Source organism: Scardinius erythrophthalmus, assembly GCF_964197995.2.
Source record: "Scardinius erythrophthalmus genome assembly, chromosome: 2".
NCBI lineage: Eukaryota > Metazoa > Chordata > Actinopteri > Cypriniformes > Leuciscidae > Scardinius > Scardinius erythrophthalmus.
In genome coordinates, this window is record NC_138222.1 from 27,247,041 (window position 1) to 27,269,553 (window position 22,513).

General features: G+C 37.3%; 1 protein-coding gene across 1 annotated transcript; it reads right to left on the reverse strand.

Moving 5' to 3' along the window:
• Nucleotides 1-528: 528 nt before the first annotated feature.
• gc2 (guanylyl cyclase 2) lies at nt 529-17,895 on the reverse strand (the record flags this gene model as incomplete). The annotated part of the gene is made up of 18 exons (XM_081350189.1): nt 529-649; nt 1,996-2,081; nt 2,954-3,048; nt 9,298-9,396; nt 9,484-9,658; nt 9,824-10,016; nt 10,157-10,320; nt 11,174-11,322; nt 11,547-11,696; nt 11,786-11,942; nt 12,903-13,079; nt 13,209-13,289; nt 14,087-14,212; nt 14,296-14,392; nt 14,501-14,585; nt 14,677-15,025; nt 15,107-15,411; nt 17,142-17,895. 18 exons carry the CDS (start codon nt 17,893-17,895, stop codon nt 529-531), a joined length of 3,363 nt encoding a protein of 1,120 aa, XP_081206315.1.
• Between the last annotated feature and the right edge of the window lie 4,618 nt (nt 17,896-22,513).

The following is a 22,513-nucleotide window of genomic DNA, read 5'->3' on the forward strand; positions in this document are numbered from 1 at the left end:
GTATCCTACAGCTACATGTTAAGTGAGGTGAACAACCAAGACTCCAAATGAAAGGTTTATCTTATAGGACGGTGAACAGCCATATAGGTTCAATATGGTTCGATATGTTGAAAGCTTCTTCAAAGCAAATGTTCTAATGTTCTAGTGAGAGAAAAAAAGTGCAGGTACTCCTAACGGTTGGAATTGCGGTCACAGTAATGGCAACTTGGGAGAAGTGCCGGTAAGCAAGAAAACGTGAGGGTACACTACAGATTAAAATATAGTATAGTATAATAAAAATATAGTGCGCACCGGCCCACTTAGGGCACTGGTTTTACCAAAAAGTCTGACTTTCTACCATAACTAAGAGAAGTCCCTGTTCAGTAAACTGTACACTCAAGCTTGCTTCATTAGGTGTTTTTAAACGAAAACCAGACTGAAAACAAGCAAAGAATGTTTTGGTGCTCTTTTAACTTGTTTTCCATTTCTTCACATTCCATTTCATTCTGCGTACAGGTGTGGGTTCAAAAAGGCAAAGGTAAAAGGTCATCAGTGATGGTGGATCAAGACATTGCCCTCATCGGATAGGGTGAGCTGAGCCACCTGACGCACAGTGGAGATCTTCTTCACCGCCTTCTTAAGCAGCACCTTAAAATCTTTGGATTCATTTCTGTAACATAGAAAAACAAAGAAAGATCACACCTTAGTGTATCTAAAACATCACCAAATGACATCACACATGTTTTTGACTGTCCGTCAAAAACTTTTGTTCCACAAAAACAGCAGAAAGAGAAAAGTATATTTAAGAATACATTAATATCAACTTCATTTAACTGTTATATATCTGTTATATAAAAAAAAAAAATATATATATATATATATATAAATATATAAAGTGGTTTAATGTGTCAACATTAAAGTCCCCCTGTGGTGAAAATCAAGTTCTTACAGTGGTTTATATGTCTATGTAGTGTTTTTAATGCTTTAAGACAAACCATGTGCAAAGTCATAAGTCAACACCATTGCTGAGTATTTTCTCCTTAAAACTGCAGTTTACCAAAGACAGTCTCAAAAATGCAGTCTGAAACTGGGGAACTTTGATTATCTACATTAGTTAACAAATTAACAATAATGCAACAACAAAAAAAACTTTCAATTTATCACTTGGAAAAGCACTGTAAACACTGTAACTTGTGAATATATATATACTTTGTTTTGGTCTATGTTAAAACATGTTACATGAAACACACAAGACATTCAGAGCATGACAGAACACACAAACAGAAACATAACAGCATGCCAAACATAGCCGACGATCCATTTTGAAAAGCCGGCTATCCATATCTGAAGAGTGCCATCCAATCTGGAAGGAGAGAGCTTTAATAACCACTATCTTAGGCAAGTCACAAATCTTTAAGACCAAAAATGTCTATGAGGGTGTACAAAGTTACCAGAAATGATGACATCACCAAATCACACACACAGACAATTTCTTTGATTTAAGGGTTACTTTAGTAAAAATCTACTACATTAAAAGTAAACTTTACATTAAAAAACTCCATGTACAAATGTATAAACTGACAATTGTAGAAATGAACAGAAAAAAATTGAAATAGCGGAAAGATAAAGCAGTAGGATAATGTAGTATCATCTGAGAAACATTACTTGAAAGTAGAAGAACTGAGTCTTGTGTATGATTGGAGAATGAACCCAACCAAAATGGGAAAAATTGGCAGTAGCTTCCCGCAGTGACTCTTTACCCCCTGTCCTTTCGTCCTCCCCACCTCCCTCAACTCCCGGTGCCACATTGAGTAATGTTATACATTCTCCATGCATAACATTACCTCAGTTTTTCTTCTTTGCAAGCTGTGCTTCTGCTTTCCGCTTCTTGTATGCGGCTATCTCCTCCATCTGCAAGCCATGAGCCATTTGCCTGAAAAATACATTGGAGAAAATAAACAGAAGACACACACACACAGACTGCAGGACACAGGCCACGGAAAGGCCTCCGCTTACCCTGACTTGAGTACGGGCGGCACAGGGAGCGGTTTGGTGAAGTTGTCCCTCCCGGTGAGCCAGTAGGTTTCTTCTATGCCCTTGCCCTGTGGAGAACAGAGCAAATCCAATCCATTTAGATGACCTGTCAATCTTTAAACCCATCAACTGGATCACTCAAGAATTATTTTTACTTGTTGGATTGCACTAGTAAAAGAAAGGTAAGAGAATTTACCGCATTTGGAGACAAACCTTAATATCACTTTTAGTTACTGGCACATTATAACATACAGCTGCCAATTAGGGAAAAATGCATCATTTAATTCATGCCTGATTTACAACAACTACATATTTACATGGTTTTACCATCACCGAACCATTGTAGTATATAAAGCACCATAACATACACTACCATTCAAAAGTTTGGGGTTAGTAAGATTTTTTAAATGTTCTTGAAAGAAGTCTCTTATGCTCACTAAGGCTGCAGTTATTTGATTAAAAGCACAGTAAAAACAGTAATACTGTGAAATATTATTACAATTTAAAATAGCTATTTTCTATTTCAATATATTTTAAAATGTAATTTATTCCTGTGATGGCAAAGCTGAATTTTCAGCATCATTACTCCAGTCTTCAGTGTCACAAGAGTCTTCAGATATTCATTCTAATATGGTGATTTGATCCTCAAGAAACATTTCTAATCAATGTTGAAAACTTGTTGTGCTGCTGCGAGAAAACATTTTCAGGCCTCTTTGATAAATAGAAAATTCAAAAGAACAGCATTTATTTAAAATAAAAATATTTTGTAACATTGTAAATGTCTTTACTGTCAATTGGTCAATTTAACGTGTCCTTGCTAAATAAAGATATTAATTTTTTTTTTTAAAAACTGACCACAAACTTTTGAAGTAGTGTATAAACAAGTAATTGTGAGACAAAGTATATGAAATGTTTTGGTTTGTCCTACAGATGAACTCACCTTGAGTTCTGTTCTGGCTCTCAGCTCTACTTTGTACCCCAATTTCATCTCCATCAGGATCTTCACTGTACTGGAATGGACATGGATTCTGTACGCTGCAAACACACAAACTTTAAGTGTCTTTTTTTATGTAATTAGCACTTTAAGAACAATTTCCTTGCCAGTCAAAGCAAATTATACAATTGAAGACAGTCACTGAATTTCACTGATTATAGAGATGTTAATCATTTTAATCACTTTAATTTAATGAGACATACATGATTGATCTTTGAAATACAGAAACAGAATTGTCCATGGTGAAACTAAGGCTGTTTTTGAAAGGTTAAATCACTCAAAAATGAAAATTATGTCATTAATTACTCACCCTCATGTCGTTCCAAACCTGTAAGACCTAAGTTTATCTTCAGAACACAAATGAAGATTTTTATGAAATCCGTGAGGTTTCTGAACCAGCCGTTGGCAGCAACGTCATTGCAACTTTCAAGGCCCAGAAAGGTAGTAAAGACATCGTTAAAATAGTCCATGTGACTACAGTGGTTCAACCTTAACTTTATGAAGCGACAAAAATACTTTTTGTACGGAAAAAAACAAACAAAAATAATGACTTTATTCAACAATCTCTTCTCCAACATTTCAGTCTGCTACGGTGATCACGTAGTAAACACAGTGCAGCGCTTCCGGGTTCTACGTCAGAATACCGCCTCACTATTGGCCGACGCTTTTCACGTGAGCGCCACGACACATATGTGTGATGCAGACGAAGGAGCCAGCCAATAATGAGCCGCTGTTCTGTAGGGGTGGGAATCTTTAGGCACCTTGCGATTCGATTCGATTACGATTCAGAGGGCTGCGATGCAATGCTAAAACGATTATCGATGCACCTTTTTTTTGTGTGACCACTTGGTACTTTTAAAGCAAAGTATTTATGATGACCCATAAAGAATTTACTTCCAATACTTTTTTATATTAATTTTATTAATAAAACAAATGGAAGTGATTTGGCAAGTCAACTGTAAGGTTACATTTGCCAGCATATGTCCACATTGCAAAGAACCAACAGGAAAATAAATGTGTGCCTGTACTAGCAGTATACTTGTAGTAAATGAATACAAACTTCAGCATATTCTGAATCTCTAGTATTTAATAATAGACTTCTAACAATATAATCCTTCAGACAAAAAAACCCAAAAACATTTTGCTGAAGCAAAATCAAAATCAGCTTTCGTTAAAAAATACAGAATTATGTACCAGCAGCTCTCATTCAAAAATAATGCTTGTGGACTATTCTGAATAATTAGTAACATACAAAGCCGCTCTTATACACAACTAAATAATAAGAGTTATGACTTGAGATTTTTGCTGTATACCCAGAGCCGGCCCGTCCATTAGGCGACATAGGCGGTCGCCTAGGGCCCCGCCTTGCCAGAGGGGGCCCTGTATCTAACAATAACTATACTTAATAAATCGTTAATTAAGCATAATATTTAAAATTCACTTAGATGCGTGCATCTCGACTTCCGCAGTCAGGGAGGCCCGACGCATTGCATGGACCTGACTAATCATGATACAGTTCACAGAGACGGTGAGTATCTAATAAATTACCCAGACCTACAACATACATAAAAAGGATAGCTCTGTATAGTTCAGACATGACAAATTTCCGAAAAAGATAATAAATACATAACAATAGAACGAATAAAATACGAAAACATAAGAAATATACACAGTAGCTCGTCACATGCTAATTTGCATAATACCGCCCGAGATATAGTGGGAGACCTCGAGTACCGTAATTATCACAGTATCCACACACACGGATTCCACCACACTTCTCTCCAAAATGCTCACGTTTTAGAAACAAGAGACTTTTTTTTTTTTTTTTGTGGTGCTCTTACCCTTTAGTAATGCTTAATTTCTTAGGCCTATATGAGGCATTTTGCATGACAGAAAATGTGCTGTCAAAAATAAAATACCAAATATTATAATCTCTATGGTAATATCGACTTCACATATTTGGATTGCCTTGTCTGTCATAACGTCACGAAGTCTCGTCAGAGTCGTAGTCATACAGCAATGCTATTTTTAGTTAATTGAAATAATAATATGTTAAACTGTGGTAGAAATGGCATCCAAACGCCATCTTTCTGGAGCTGAAAAAAGGAAGAGGAGAATGGTTGAGGAATAAAGACAAGCTCAAAGTAAAGGTGTGTTCTTCTGACTTCTATAAATAGTGCGTTATTTATTGCTGTATTATTAGTTTTACTAATAAATGTAACAATGCCCATGATCGCAGACAGACAGACAGACATGGAAAAATTCGGCCACATTCAGCGTGTTAAGAATTATCTACCCATGCATTTTGTATAGATTTTAATCCTCTGATGAAGTTATCGTAGTTTTTTTAAATTAAGGTGGACCATCTCAGACCTCAAAATGGCCGTTTTACCCCTTTTGATAGGCTATTTATGCAATTAATTTATATTAACTGTCTCTTTTTCTGCAATTTCTCAACTGAGAATAATGGTAATTAATAATCACTATTATAATTTTGAGCAAAATAATTGTGATTATCAGTTCCATTATTATCATGCAGTCCTAACCCACCCCATCCATTCTCCCTTACCGCTAAAAACAGGTTTCTCACTCTTTCCAAATTAATATTTAAACATTTCTAAATAATACAAAACATTTTTATTATTGTGATCATCAGTAAAAAGTTAAAATGTAGTAGCCTACTGCATTTCTAGTCATTATGCATAATTACTACTGCATTTACAAAAATACCTTTAATTTATGCTTTATTTTATATGCTTTATTTTTTTATGTGTGCTTTCTGTCTTTTATGTACTAGGCTAGGGCTATGCTAAAAATCTCTTAGTTTCTTAGTGTTTTTTCATATGTACGTTGAATGTTACACTTTTATAAACTTATATATTGAGCAATCTATAGCCTAATTTTATTATATATATATATATATATATATATATATATATATATATATATATATATATATATTATAATTTATGTACAATTCACACATTTTACTTCATTTATTTGAGTTTCATGTAAATATTTTTTTCATTTTTGAATGCTACACTTAATACACATTTACAAACTTAAATATTGAAATTGTCATATCATGTGCTTTCTCTTCCTTCATAAAATTGTTATGAGAGTTTTTTACTCCAGTGGGGCCAATTTTCATGATCTTGCCTAGGGCCCCACAACCCCACGGGCCGGCACTGTGTATACCACAATCAAAAACAGCATATACAAAAAAAGTGAATGAAGATCAGTCAAAATGTAGCTTTTTGTGACTGGCATTGTACTGATACACACTGTGACTGGAGGGCAGTACAGTAAACCTACGTATAACATACGTATAACAGATCGGTTTACACAGGGTTCCAGACTGCGACCATTTTTTGAGAATGTGCGAGTTAAAATTTGATGTGGTCGCATTTGTGCGAGTGCATGGTCATGTACTACTCAGTTAAAATTACGCATGAATTTTCCTGCATTGAACTTGTTTTAGCGCCCGCCAAAGTCTTATTCGGTGACGGTGAGTAATGTAGATGAACTGCTGCGCATGTTTAACTGAAAGAACGAGCAGAGAGAGAGAGCCCCGGTCGCGCTCTCTCGCTCTCTCTTCGGAGTCAGGCGAGAGTGTAAACAACACCGTCTCCAAACTAGGCGCTGTCTTGCTCTCTCTCTCCCGCGCGCATATTAATCAATATAAATCGACACGGTGGTAAAAGGTCGGAAGAGTTTCCGTGGAGCTTTCGGAGATTTTTTTTTCCTGAATTACCGCTGGGTGTGAATTGTGCTAAATAAGTTGCCTATCTTCTCTGAAAAGCGTTCCGGACATTCAGCTGACATAAAAAAAAAAAAAAAAAAAACTTTAATTAAACGAAAAAAACTATCCAGTGATGAAATGTTTTCTGTGTTGACACAAATCTTGGATGTCCATGTCCTAACTTCTGGGATAATCACACAACGCGCATGACACGTCCAATTCGCGAACTAATGACTCCTTTGAACCGATTCATTTTAATGAATGGTTAAAACAACTGATCTTTCCAACAGTGAACTCAGGAGACGTCTGAATCGGTGTACTAATCAGTAACACTTTACAATAAGGTTCTATTTATTACATAAATTACATAAAAAGTACAGTTTGCTTACTCAAGCTTAAGCTTTGAAATAAATAAAACCAATTGTTTTTTTGAAAAGCATTTGACTAACTTACATTTTCCCACACAGTGCTATCAAGAATCGATAAGAGAATCGTTAAAGAATCGGATCAATAATCAGAATCGTCAGTGGCATTATTATTGATCAAATCTTATCAATTCCTATCCCTATGTGAATACAGTAAAATTATAATCAAACATTAAAGAACATAAATGTTTTTTATTAGTTTTTTTAGAGTTAAAAGATGAATTTTTTGCTAACATGAGGTCTTGTGTCACTGTCAGTCTTATTACATCAGTGCAAAACTAGGGTATGCAGATTAAGACCACTATTCATCAGCATGCATTGATTAATCCCATGGCATGTAGCAAAAAAAAAAAAAAAGGTGCGACCAAATCATATGCTGGTGCGACCAACTGAGGAATTTGGTAGCACCAGTGCAACCAGTGGAAAAGTTAGTCTGGAGCCCTGGGTTTACAGCATATTGATGTGAAAACTAAACAATACAGAAAGCAGCTCTCATACAAAAAATATAAAATAGGTATTTTGCGTTCCGTCAATATTACGTTATTAGAGAAAAAAAAACATTTAGAAAATCGATTTTTGACATTTGTGAATCAATTCAGAATCGTCCACATTCGCATCGCGATGCATCTAAGAATCGATTTTTTCCCCCACCCCAACTGTTCTGATGTCGCTTCATAACATTAAGCTTGAACCACTGTAGTCACATGGACTATTTTAACGATGTCTTTACTACCTTTCTGGGCCTTGAAAGTTGCAATGACGTTGCTGCCTAATGTAATTTCAGAAAGCTCTCGGATTTCATCAAAAATATCTTAATTTGTGTTCCGAAGATGAACGAAGGTCTTAAGGGTTTGAAACGACATGAGGGTGAGTAATTAATGACAGAAATGTCATTTTTGGGGGAACTAACCCTATAAGTGTAAGATAATATCTCTTGCGTATTTGTGTTCTTGTACTACATCATCATCAAGCGTCAAATTTCAATTCCAATACTCAAGAATACAAGAACAGAGAATGCATGAAAGTACCCAGATGTGTTCTTGATATCGAGGATGCAATGAGTGCAGACTTAAGAGAATCGAACAATTAAATCCCAGAAGTCACTGAGGGTGGACGACGTACGGAAGCCGGTAAGCTTGTTCTCATGGTTCTCACTTAAGAGTTTCCCGCTGAAAGCTTGCAAATACGTGATGGCTCGTGAAAGTAAACATTTGTCGTTTTATCTGGCATCATTATAGAGAAAGCCTGTAGTACTTTTTAATTGACATATTTAAAAGAATCTTAAAGTTGACAAAGCGTAACATTAACATACTCATTTACTAGCCTGGGTTTCCCCATGCTGCCTTGACCGCAGCGTGATTTTATTCACGCTGCTAGGCAGCCTGGACACCATGGACTAGATTTTCCCCTCAAAAAGGGAACCAATCACAGAACGGGGAGGGAGCAGCAAGACGATGACGACGTCTATGTGACACACCGAAGCAGTTTGTTTATATATATGGATCCAACATGGCAGCAGACGCGAAGTTGCCTTTCGATGCAGCCTTAGATAGTGTTCTAAGTAGTTTAGAACGCAAGTTTATTTCGTCTTATTCCTTGTCGAATTTCTGTCGCTCTACATACGTCATCTGGTATAATTGAAACGATTGGCTATGAGCTATGTACAGGCACATTTGATAGACATTCGTTGCGCCCAATAAACGGCTCTGGGCATTCATAAACCACGCCTCAAATACGAGAAAATGAACATGTGGTTCCCAGACCACGTCTCAATGAGACGAGGTCTGACGTTAGCCAGGCTACTCATTTACACAAATACTAATGTAAATTAAAAAAGATGTCAAACAATAACAATTATGTAAGTACATATTTTAATAGGTTATGACATCTGTGATGTTATGTTTTATTCATTTTGCATTGGATGGTGCTGTCCCACTGCTGAACAGTCAGATGAGCAACAAGATCACAGCGCATCTCATTTCTCACAAAGATGCGCTCTGTGTCCTTGTGTCCTTCCGAGCTCGTCCTTTTAAGCTAGCCTGGCAAGACTGGTCTCCGCGAGAACGCAAGTCCGATCTTTGCGTACTTAGAAATTAGAAACAGTCTAAGTGTCACATGCTTACGCAATCCAGTAGACTCCATTCTAGAAGCAGTGGTAACCGTGTCCCCGAACAGACAGTACCGCGGCATGGTCAAACCCACTACACCAGCCACACAGGGACCTAATAAGAAAGCATACATAACGTAAATGAAATGTTCAACATTTTTTTACATTTCATCTTAAACCAAATGGCATGGATCCGCCTGACCTGAGTGAAGTCCTATTCGGATGCGGACCGGTACATCAGGCATATGCCTCATTTTGAAGGTACCAACAGCACTCAGGATGTCCAGGGCCATGTTTGCAATCTCGGCTGCATGTCGGTTTCCATTGGGCACGGGCACACCTGATGCCACCATGTAAGCATCACCGATGGTCTCCACCTGCACGCAATGGAGACAGAGACATAGTAAATTGAAAGATTATGATATTCATGACAACAATGTTACATGGTTACAACAAAACAAAGGAAATCTCTGTGGAAGCAAACACATTTGCTCATACAGTGATTAAACAATAAAAAAAGCTATTTCATAAATGCAAGTTACCTTATAGACATCATGATTGCCGATTACAGCGTCAAATGTTGTGTAAAGGTCATTGAGGAGGTCAACCACCTCAATAGGCTCACTGTTGGCTGAGATTGTGGTGAAGCCAACAATATCACTGAAATAGAGACTGACACTGTCGAAATGCTCGGGTTCAACTGTAGTGCCCAGCTTCAGAGCCTCTGCCACTGACCTACAGAGAATTAGGTAACGAGAACAAAAGACACTTTAAAACTGCACAAGTTTACTCAAATAAGGGAATGAAAGTGGTTCCCTAATTATTCCTTAGTGTGATGGTAAAGTCATTACTGTGACTGTGTATGGGTCGCTTACGGGGGCAACATTTGTGTGAGGAGTTTCTCAGTCTTTTGTTTCTCTATTTCCAGCTCCTCTGTTCTTTCCCTGATCAACTCCTCCAGGTTGGAGGAATACTGCTCCAACATTCGCAACATGGAGTCTATGATGTTGGTCTTTTTCCCTTTATTAACATTCTTGAACTGTAGAGAGATAAGAGGGATACAGAGAAAGGCAGAGAATATAAGAATACTGAGCTCTAAAGTGATCCCAACAGCTTACCAAAGCATTCTGCTATTTGTCTCCATTGCATTGTAGCTATTCAGGAACCTATGTCAGTAATCTCTGTTTTTAATCTTATAACCTTTAATAATTGCTCTGTAAAAATATTTGTAATTTTACAGAAAAATGCTACAGTAAAAAACTGTTACTGGAAGTTAACTTACCATATAAAATATGTTGAACATTGCATCATATGTAATTTTACTGTAAAATACTGTCTAATTTAAAAACTATGAATTACCATGTAATTTTTCAGTGAAAAACAAAAGGACATTCCCAGAAGTTCCTACGCGACATTACATTGATTACATTGTATTTAAGAAAAGATGTTTCTTCTCATTTTTGTTATGAATCGTGTAAATTAGAGGGTGATTTGTGTTATATTTCATGTTGTTTAGTTAATGTTTATGGCCTTCTTTTAGTGTTGTGTGTTACCTTGATGTTGTATGAGTATTTTTATGGACAGACCACTTATGATGAACTCTGATACTATTTTACTACCTGTAAAACTATGGTGGTTATCAGTAATTTTTTAAGGTAAACAAAAAAAAAAAAAGAGATTCTGGTAAGTAGGTCATTTTGGTAATTATTTCACTAAATTAAATATATGATTAGTTGTAAAATATACAGGCCATAACAGAAGTACTGTCAAAGCATTTTTTATACAATGAATTTCTGGATTAATTTTTTACAGAACTGTTGATTTCTATGAGAGAACAGGAATAATATCATGTGACTTTACAGTGATGGTCTGGCAGTATTGCTGATGTTCACCTGGTCAAAGATTTCTTCAAATGTGGGTCTTTTCTCTGGCTGTTCGTTCCAGCAATTCTTCATGAGCTGAATGCACTCCATCGGCGCGTGGTCGGCAGACACGATGGGCCGGCACATTGGAGGAGGCTTCCGGACCTTCTGGATGATTTCTGCATGATCCAGATATATTAAAGACTTACACATTGTAAAATAACTATAATAACTTCACACAACAATATAGCAATATAGTCAAATAATAGTTACAGTACAGGTACAGTATTACTTTTATATTTAAGGAAGGGGGCCCTTGAAAGGGGATCATCATAATTGTGTGTCTGTGTCATCAAAAAGTTTGAAAAAAATAAAAAAACATTGTGGTGTCACATGACTTTACCATCACAAGACTGCTCCAGCATACAGAACGGAGGCCCTCGCATAACCACCTCTTGCATGATGATTGCGAAACTGTACACATCACCATGGTGAGTGCCATACAAACCAGGGTGGGACCCTCTCAGTATCTCAGGGGAGGTCCACAGCAGGTCTATTGGTGTTAAAAAAAATACATTAACATGCTATGTAGAAGAAAAAGAATATGGAAATGCATAGAAATAATAAGAAAAGACTCCTTACCTTCAGCTGGCGGTTCAACATAAGGAAACTTTTGAGATTCCAACACCTCATTGTAGCCATAGTCTGTGATTTTGAGCACAAAACGCCCATCGACCACACAGTTCCTGGATTTAAGCCTTCCATGACAAATGTCCCTATGGTGTAGGTATTTCATACCCTGCATGCCAGTCATAAACACACACACACAAACATGCATGTTATGTAACTGCAAATTAATTTATGTAACAAAAATGGGTAACACTTTTTTTTACAGTGTCCTTGTTACATGTTACATATGATGCATAATTTCATGCAACTTACCCTCAACCAAATCCTACCCTAACCCTATAGTAAGTAGGCTACATGTAGTTGCTTAATATTACTCAGTACTTAAATACATAATTACACTGTAACAATGACACCTTAAAATAAAGCGTAACCCAAAAATATACACACTAGAGCAGTGTATCTCAACTGGTGGGGCGTGAGCTAAAAGTGCGTTGTGGAGTTTCCAGTCAAAGAAACAACATTTTTTTTCTGAATCAAGACTTTTATTTTGAAAGACGTGCATGAAAGCTGTTGACTCTTCTGTCATCCTCAGTTTAACAATTTAAAAATGCATTGTCCTGATTCAGTATCTGCGGTCAGATGAGATGTTGTCAGGTCATATGTCAGTGTCATTATTCTAATGTTATTTTCGTAACTTGTTACGAAATAAAAAGTCTCTCATCTCAGAAAAACAAACTTTCCTCTCCTGTCAGACTATGTTATAGACCTTATTCACAGCAGTGCCATTTTTGATTTCTAACGGGAATGAAAGGGAGGCTGTGAGGGATAGACATTCTATAGACATAGAGTGTTTCTGGATTGTTCTGCTGACGAAACACTGCAAAAATATCTTTCCAAGAAATTTCAATAGACAAAAAGATATATATATATATATATATATATATATATATATATATATATATATATATATATATATATATATATATACTATAATATTAATATTATAATTCTTGTGACACGATTTAGGTATAAATTCAGAACACATTATAAATGTGTGCTTGCTTTATTTCAATGTTGATATATTTTGCAAGGCATTCTTAATTAAAAAATTCAACTAATCACATTCTACCTTGATGAGGTCCAGAATGAGAGAGGACTTGAACATCCAGTCCAGTTTGACATCGTCGTTGACCAACAGATCTTCCAAGCTGCCACGCGAACAGTACTCTGTTACTATGGCAAAGACTCCGCAGTCGTGGAAGAAGCCTAGAAAGGTGTTAATATTCTCGTGCCTCAAATCGTTCATCTGGAGTATAAAGAACAATTGTATGATTATTTGTTATAATCAATAACAGAGAACACAGAATGTGGTTCTACCAACAGAAGGAGTACTACACCTAAAGTTTGACTATGTAAAATCAGTGGCAAAACCAACCAGTTCAAAAACATCGCAGGTTTTAGGAGTGATGCTCCGGAAGTTTCCATACGGAAGCCGTTTCAGCCATGCCCAATCACCCTGCCGGATGAGAAACATTGTAAATGTTCAAAGTAGTATACATTAAAGAAGACTTACAAGTATTCCACAAAGCCTACTTAAACATGAAGTCATAATCTAGTTTTACATGACCATTTTTAACCACTCATATGGCCCTTAGAAAAAAATGCTGTTTTGATTTTTAAGATTTCTATGACCTCTTTTGTGATTGACTAATCTCCATGCATAATACTGTTCAAAACGTTGGGGTCGTTAAGTTTTTTTTCTTCTATTTTTATATATTCTAAAATGTAATTTATTCCTATGATGGCAAAGCTGAATTTTCTCCAGTTTTCGGTGTCACATGATCCTTCAGAAATCATTCTAATATGCTGGTGCACAAGAAGCATTTCTTTATTAGTATCATCAATCTTTTGTAACAATGTAAATGCCTTTACTGTCACTTTTAAACAATTTAATGCATCCTTGCTGAAAAAAAGTATTAATTTTTTTTTTTTTATAATTTTACTGACCCTAAACTTTTAAATGGTAGTGTAGTTCACACTGTTGTTCAACAAGGTTGTTCAAGCTGCTGAATACTGAAATCACATTGATATGTACATGTGGGCGGTCACGGTTAATGGTTACAACATCGATCGTAACCGTGACACTTTCTAATGATGTGGACTCGTATTTGCAGCTTTGTTTTCATAAATGGTATGTGGACTGGGGAGGGATATTTCGGATGAGAATGTTAAATCAACACTCTATCTTGAACTCATTTTAAAGTAAGAAGGAAAATCAGCCATTTTGGATAACTTATTGAGTTGTTCTTTTACCTCATAAATGACGATATTTGAATTTTCATGGGTGGCTGGCGATTGGCTAGAGAACGGAGACTTGAGGCTTCGCTCTGAATTGCTCATTCTCGTGTCACTGGCCTTGCTGTCATCCAAGCTCAGCTTCTGTTTTTTTGGGGGGTTAAAGTATTAATTATCAGAGCATGTGAATGTTTGTTTGTTTGTGTGCACATGTGTGTGTTACTGACCTTATTGCTCAGGGAGGGGTTGATGAAAGTGACGTCATTTAAAGTCAGTAAAATTTTGTTCGGTCCCCGCACCAGTCGGATCGTATTAATTTTACGCCTATAGAGAAAGTTTAAAAATATTGTAAAGAAACTGTTGCAGTCTACACACTCTGAAAACAAACTTTATGATAAATGTAGGTTATAATTCGTTGATGAATAGGCCTACCTGATGCAGTAAGAACAGCCAATCGAGAAGAAGAAGAACAGAAAACCAGACAGGAAGATTAAACCTATATTGAAAAGATTCACACCTGCAACACAAAGGGTGATTGTTACATATGACATAAAATGCATGCATTTCGATGTGTTAGTGAACACGGTATCATGTACATACACACTCACCTCCACGGCAGATGATCCCACGTGTAAACCAGCAGCTGGAATCAGTTTTCGGTGGCCCCGCATGAGGAAAATGAATCGGCCGACCCAGAAAGCGCACCATATCTGTCTGCATCTCTATACGATATGTAGGCTTCAACTCCCAAGAAAAGCCATCTGTGTCCAGCACCACATAGTCCAGCATGCCAAAGTCAGAAGAGTTTGCTTGTAGGCTAACACCTTTGAATAGCAGGTTTCGGGCATTTTGGGCGATGTTCCCCCCAGACATCCATTGACCGGAAGCCCTGACACTTTGCACAGCATGAGCCATGAACACGATGGAGGAGTAGATGGTGCCAAACAATGGGGACACCTGTAGAATGTGACGGTTTTGCATTAGCTATTAGCATAGTTTTGAAACCATTTAACGCCCCATTGTAAAGCATCTCTGTACCTGCTGTGGTTTAAGGTGCCTGGGCAGCTCTCCTTGCTCCTGGGCCTTTTCAAAAACTTGGTAGAAAGACTGTTCCTTTGGGGACTCAATAGTGATGGTGAGCACGGCATCGTAGGCTCGTAGCAGCTTGCTGTTGTAGCGCAGGGATGGCTGGGTAATGTGATGGTAGGGCAGTCTGTAAAAGAGAGTATCGTAAGATATAAACACCAACGAGCCGTCGGTCATCCGCATGTCATGAGCTGTCTCCAATAGCATCTTCTGGGCTCCTCCACCAATCAACACCGAGTGCATAACGAGGATGACCACTGCAAACAAAAGCATTGAGAAGAAGAGATCAGCAAATCACACAGTGGAAACCAAGCAATCATTTGTAAAATCTTATTGTATATTATTTTATATCATTATATTAAATACAGTGGGATCCAACTGTCTGAGATTACACTGAATATATGTTTTTCCCCCAAAGACTTTTATGATAAACTGTTTTTAGGGTAATGCTAATCAAGACAGAAGCAAATTTTTCATGTGAACTTCTTTTCAGCAAAACTGCTGACAAATATATATATATTTATAATTCTAATCTGTAATTGATTAAATCAAATATAATTTGTATATAGAAAAATAGAAGCCTTTAACTAGTGGTCTTAGACATTTGGATCTCACTTTACACTACCATTCAAAAGTTTGGGGTCAGTAAGATTCTTTTTTTAATTTATTTTTTAAAGGAACACTCCACCGTTTTTTGAAATAGGGCTTATTCACTTTCTTTCCTACATTTAGATAGGTGGGCAAAAATGCATTTTTGTCTCAGTGCATGCATTGTTTTAGTTTGACAGGGTCGGCGCTAGCTTAGCTTAGCATAATGAATGGAGTCCTTTGTTGCCAGCTAGCATGTCCTGAGTAAAAGTGATATAAAAAAAACCCCCACCTAATTACTTCTTGTGGCCTGCGTATTCACAACAAGTACAAATAGCGATACAGATTAACACTAGGCGATTTCCTAGGCAGATATTGACATATTAAGAACTATATTAGGGGGAAGCACAGGCGAAGCACTGCTACTTGGGCGTGATATCTCTGCCCCCAAGTAGCAGTGCTTCGCCTGTGCTTCCCCCTAATATAGTCCCAAGTCAATATCTGCCTAGGAAATCGCCTAGTGTTAATCTGCATCACTATTTGTACTTGTTGTGAATACACAGGCCACAAGAAGTAATTAGGTGGGGGTTTTTTATTTTTGATATCACTTTTACTCAGGACATGCTAGCTGGCAACAAAGGATTCCATTCATTATGCTAAGCTAAGCTAGCGCCGACCCTGTCAAACTAAAACAATGCATGCACTGAGACAAAAATGCATTTGCCCACCTATCTAAATGTAGGAAAGAAGGTGAATAAGCCCTATTTCAAAAAACGGTGGAGTGTTCCTTTAAGAAATGTATACTTTTATTCAGCAAAGACGCATTAAATTTATCAAAAGTGACATTATATACATTTATAATGTTACAGATTTCTATTTCAAATGTATAAAATGTTGTTCTTTTGAACTTTCTATTCATCAAAGTATCCTGAAAAAAATGTTTTCAATGTGTCTTGAACAGCAAATCAGCATATTAAAATGATTTCTGAAGGATAATGTGACACTAAAGACTGGAGTAATGATGCTGAAAATTCAGCTTTGCCATTACTGGAATATATTACATTTTAAAATATGTAAAAATAGAAAACTACAATGTTTCACAGTATTAATGTTTTTACTGTATTTCTGATCAAATAAATGCCGCCTTGGTGAGCATAAGAGACTTCTTTCAAACACATTAAAAATTTTTTGACTGACTTACCTTTTGAAAAGTAGTGTAAATAATGAGAAAGTATCAGTATCAAAGCAAAGTTTTGAAGTAAACTCATTTGGAGTACAAATTATGGAATAACATGGAACTAGTGTGTCCAAAACAATAGTAAATGTTCCAGTTTAACATGAGAGCAGATACATTATCAGTACATAATGTCATCTGACATTAGCAGTGTTTTAAACTCACAACGAAGCTCCGGCACTTTCTTGACCTTGACCAGGGTATTACGCACGCTGGTGTGGTCATTACGAACAGATGCCACAATGCCAACAGGCATTCCATGACCACGCAGGGCATTGGCCAGCCTTAAACCCGCCTCCACCCAGACATCCTCAGCTGATGAAATGATGCCAACATGTGCCCAACTAAAGTGGTGCATGAAGCTCAGCAGCACAAGGGAGGGGAGGGGCATGGTTCGGGCGAACGTAGGGTGACTGCGGGTGTCTTCCAGCTCATTTCCAATACAAGACCAGGAAAACACTGCCTTATTCCAACTCTTTCCTAAGAGAGAGGCAGCTTCACAGTAGCCTGGGTTAACTGGACCTATAAACCCAGATGCCCGTTTATAGTAACCAAGAAAACGGGCAAAAGACTGAGATGTCTCACAGTCCTCCTCCAGGATGACATAATCGAACGTAATGCCCTGTGAGAGGAAGGGGTCCTTGTTGATGTGCTCCACAGCTAACCGCGCAGCCACGCCGGGCTGGGCTTTGGTGAAGAGGGGGTCACATGACCAAGGCCCCACCACCCCAATCCTTACAGTGGCAGCAGAGGTGGCAGGAAAGAGGCACAGAAGGCTTACAGTGGACCACAGTAGCCAGAAACATAAATAGGTATGTTTATAATTATTAGAGAAATGGGGTCTTTGGTCAGGGGTTTGGAGTCCTCTGGTGGCCAATGCTGGAAGTAAGCTGTGGAAGGCACTGGATGACCGTTGCATTGCTAAATAACAGGTCAGCCACGCAGCTGGTGGGTTGGCACACAGTGGAGCTCCTTCACTGTCACATGAGAAATGCCCTTAATGTCAATCATTCCATCAGCAACAGCAAACTAAGAAAAATAAACATAGGTAAACTGAGTGTAAACTAATTAGCATTGTATGTGGTAAAAATGCTTTCAGAACAGCAAAAATGCATTAATGAAGAAAGTGCATAAGATTAAATCTATACATTTGTGCTAGTTATTAGTGGTGTAGGATTTGAAGGGAGAGGATTGCTGAAATCCTGTTAAGAGTACAGTATAATTCAGTAATGCTTAGGCTGGTCACCTCAGCATTATCAAAATAAAACATTACTATTATCATGTTCACCCAAAAATACAACCATTACTGTATGTCCAACATTATACTGGGTCTCTTAATCAAAACAGAGTCCATATGAAACTTACGGGACTTTAAATGTGATTACCCAAGTATGTCTGTGCTGCTACTTGAGTTTACTGTGACCATCACAGCTGAAATACAGAAATGAACAAGTAAACCGATTTAATTGTGAACAAGTAAAAAAAGCTGACAATAGTACAAACAACAACCAATGACATTCATTATCTAGATTTGCAAATATATGTACCTAATGTACGATTCCTTTTAGTGTTATTGTTGTCAATGTTAAAAACCGCAGTCTAGCATTACCAATTACTTAACTAATTAACTAACCACTGGATTTGACTTACCTACTCTAACTGGCAAAGTGATGTCTGATTGCTCATTTCCATAACTCGTTGCAAGTCCTCTCGATGGAAACACTATAACCACATGCAAAAATCAGTGTGATCAATTAGTTCTTGTTATTTGCAAATCTGCCTAGAAATAAATCCAAATATGGGCAGCAATTACGATCATCACGGCCTATCCAGAACTGAGTTACAGTTATAATCTTCTCTTCTGCTGTGCACCATGCCACTGCTGACCTCAGTAAACGACCTGAAGATTATATCAATCCAATTTTCAGCCTGTGTGATGGACACATTGTAGTGTTGTGCGTGGTCTTCCAAATATAGCAGTTGCTGGTAATTGTTGCTTAAAAAAATAATACATATTATTATTATTAGGCTACACAAAGCGTCGATATAATGAATAGGATAGATTTAGAAAAATGCAATATAACTTCATTATCGTTGTGTAATTGTGGGACTCCAAAGTTCTGCAAGCAGGTGTTCTATCGACTTGTCCTACTTTGTCAGATTTGGCTACCTCCCATTAAAACAGTAGGTAGCACAATTCGACAAAGTAAAATGCTACCTATTAGGCCGAGCTACCAGAGTCATATTTATGTGGTTTGAGGCTTTATTAACAAACATACCATCCTAAAACTACTCTTAAAACAATGCATATAATTTTCAATAAATATTAAATATGATGTGCACTCTGTAATTACCAGTAAGCCCTTGGTAAGGCACTTTGACGGGTAGGAATAATTTTTTATGGTCTATGGTACTAAGAATAGGATTCATGTCAGGACACCGGCAAGGAGAAAGAAAGGTTGCATATTTTGCATACTGTCTTTAGTAGGTACTTATTTTTAATAAGTAATTTCTTCATGACCGCTAAAAAAAAAGTATGTTCTAGTATTAAATGTGTGTAGCATGAATACAATCTGGACGTCATTATCATGTGACCCGCGTCCGTTGATTCACTGCCTTTCATAAATCCTCTCCCGTGGCCTCATGGGATAGTAGAGTATGCACTTCAGAATCGCGACAGAAAAAGTAGGTCATTAGGGTACTTTTTGCCTACTCTTGTATGAGTACTGTGAATTCGGACATACTTCTTAAAGTTTTGTCACATGCTGTTTTTTGCCCATTTAGTAAGGAAGTAGGCCTATATTTCGGATGCAGCCCAGAAGATGCCGTACCCACACATACTAAAGGGGGCAGTAGAATCCAATGAGTAGGCTATGTTTTCCCAACAGTTGTCTCTTCCTGACGGATATTATTGTGACCTAGAACTGTGTGAGATTATTTTAGTGCCTGTATGCTCTGTTATCGACATTTAATTTTGGTAAAGTTTGCCAAGTTTTAGGAACAAAAGTGGCATAGGCTACTGTAGTCTACTATGCGCTTCACTTTCATTATCTGCTCCATTTGTCCCCTTCCCTCACTCTGCAATCCTAAACAAATACTTTCCCTTACCCCAGATAATTGCTTTCTTATGCAGTGAGTGACCGAGATGAAATCCTGGACCAATCAGAATGTTTTAGTAAAGCCTTGTCCTAAACTTCCCATGTGTCATTTTCCTATGTTTTATGTGCACACAATCAAAGCAAATTTTGTTCTCATCCATAATTCTCATAATTCACTCACCATGACAATGACCTAGCATCACTGAGGTCATCCAGAGGACATTTCAATAGGGGAAAGGCAACGAGAAATGTGTCACACTCATGTCAGAGTTTGTGCTGTGGAATATGGAAAGACTGTGGCAGATCTGCCTCACCTCACAACGTTCCCTCGATGAAAATGATTCATAATATTGTGGAAAGCATGACCTCTGGTGACAGACAAGAGAAGTTGCAGGTCTTGATGTGGCATTTAGATCTACTTAGTTAAAATTCAAGATATTTTGATTTGGACTATTTTTTTTAGATCTACATGCCTTCTAGAATAGCAAATAAAATCAATATAACAGTTTTACCACTGATTAATAAGGAATGGAAACTCTCTAAATCATTCCAGACTTCCATATTAGAAAAGTTAAGATGAGGCTTATAATACTTGGATGCCACATATAGTTTAGAAGTAAAACAGATGGAGTTCAATGATATGCTATGAATCTTTGTTGTTGTAGTAACCAGTAGACGACAGTAAACATTGCCCAGTGATCCAGTTCTCTCTCTCTCTGTGTGTGTGTGTGTGTGTGTGTGTGTGTGTGTGTGTGTGTGTGTGTGTGTGTGTGTGTGTGTGTGTGTGTGTGTGTGTGTGTGTGTGTGTGTGTGTGTGTGTGTGTGTGTGTGTGTGTGTGTGTGTGTGTAGAAACTACATCACATTTGAAGAAACTAGATCACAACAAATGGTGAATGAGGTGAGTTTTTATTAAAGTGATAGTTCACCCAAACATGAAAATTCTGTCATTATTTACTCACCCTCAAGTTGTTTCAAACCTATGAGTTTTTTTCTTCTGCTGAACACAAAAGAAGATATTTTGAAGAAGGTTGACCGAACAGTTGATGGGTCTCTATTGACTTCCATAGTAACTGCTAGGTTGATATTTGGAGAAAATTATGCAATGTAACATGCAATGAAGCATAACCCTCATATAAACTGAACAAAATCTGGACCCTTGAGCAATAGGAAAAAGTAATGTGGTCTAAATCCAGATGGTTCATGTTTGAAAAAGGACACCTGTATAGACAGTTGTTAAACATGGTGGGTGATATGTAATGGTATGGACAGCCTTATCGGGGGAGCCATTATGGCTGATGATGACCGCTTTGCATGATGGTATATACAGGAATATATACAAGGCCATTTTATTTGTCCAGGTGCGTCCTGTGGGAAAAGCTTCTGCGGACTCCCCATCACTGAACTGAAACATGTCTGAATCTTGAGTTTGAAGTTTCACCTCTGTTGTGAGCTGGACATTTTTTAAACCATCAAGAAAAAGCCATGACTTAAACATAACAGGACAGAAACAGTTACATGGAGAACAGAAAGTTTAGAGAGATTTCTCAGCGACTAAATCAAAGATGAATAGGGTGAATCTTTCAAAGTAGTTAGCACATGCACACGGATTACAAACCACAACGCCACTGGTCTTCCATCCAAAATTTAATATTTAATCTAACATCTTTTTTTTTTTTTTTTTTTTATGTTTCAGAACATTTAAGGGTAACATTCATATAATGTTTGCAAAATTATCAAATGGAATGTTCCCTTAATCTTCACATAACAGAAAAAAAACTGTTTTGAACATAACAGAAATAACATTTTCATAACTTAATGGGAACGTTAGCAAAACACATAATGTCTAAGCCTTTTAAAACATCTTTCCTTGTTGACTTATCCTCCTCATTTTTTTTTATCTCATTAATTTCTCTCCTTTCTGTCCCTCTAACTTCCTGACTTGCTGCCTTCCCTCCCTTTCTCTTACTGTCTTCCACCCCCGGTTCTCTTTTGGGAATTGTCTTGGTCATGCTTCCTGTGGCTGTGATAACGTAATGAGCTCAGATGGAGAAAAAGTTTCTAACCATTTCACATCACAGCTGTTTCTCCTCTAATAATACTCTGCTGAGAATTCAAACTTCTTTGACCAGCTTTCCCAAATGAACCGTAATTTGGACAAACATCAGTTTATACTCCACAGTCTTCATGAGTCAGAGGGCAAAATAAGTACTCCTGTCTTTCTCAGTTTAGCAGACCATACTAGCAAACAGGAAGCCATTTATAATTGTAATGTCAGAGAGATGGTTTATTAAATCTGTCTTATGCAAACTAGAGTAGAGGCGCCACTGATTCAGGCTTATGGCCTAATCCATCAGCAGATGCCTCAGATTTCTATAATTGTACTTAAATGTTAGGGTCAGGCCAGATTACAGGCATTAAAATAGAGTGACTCACACTTA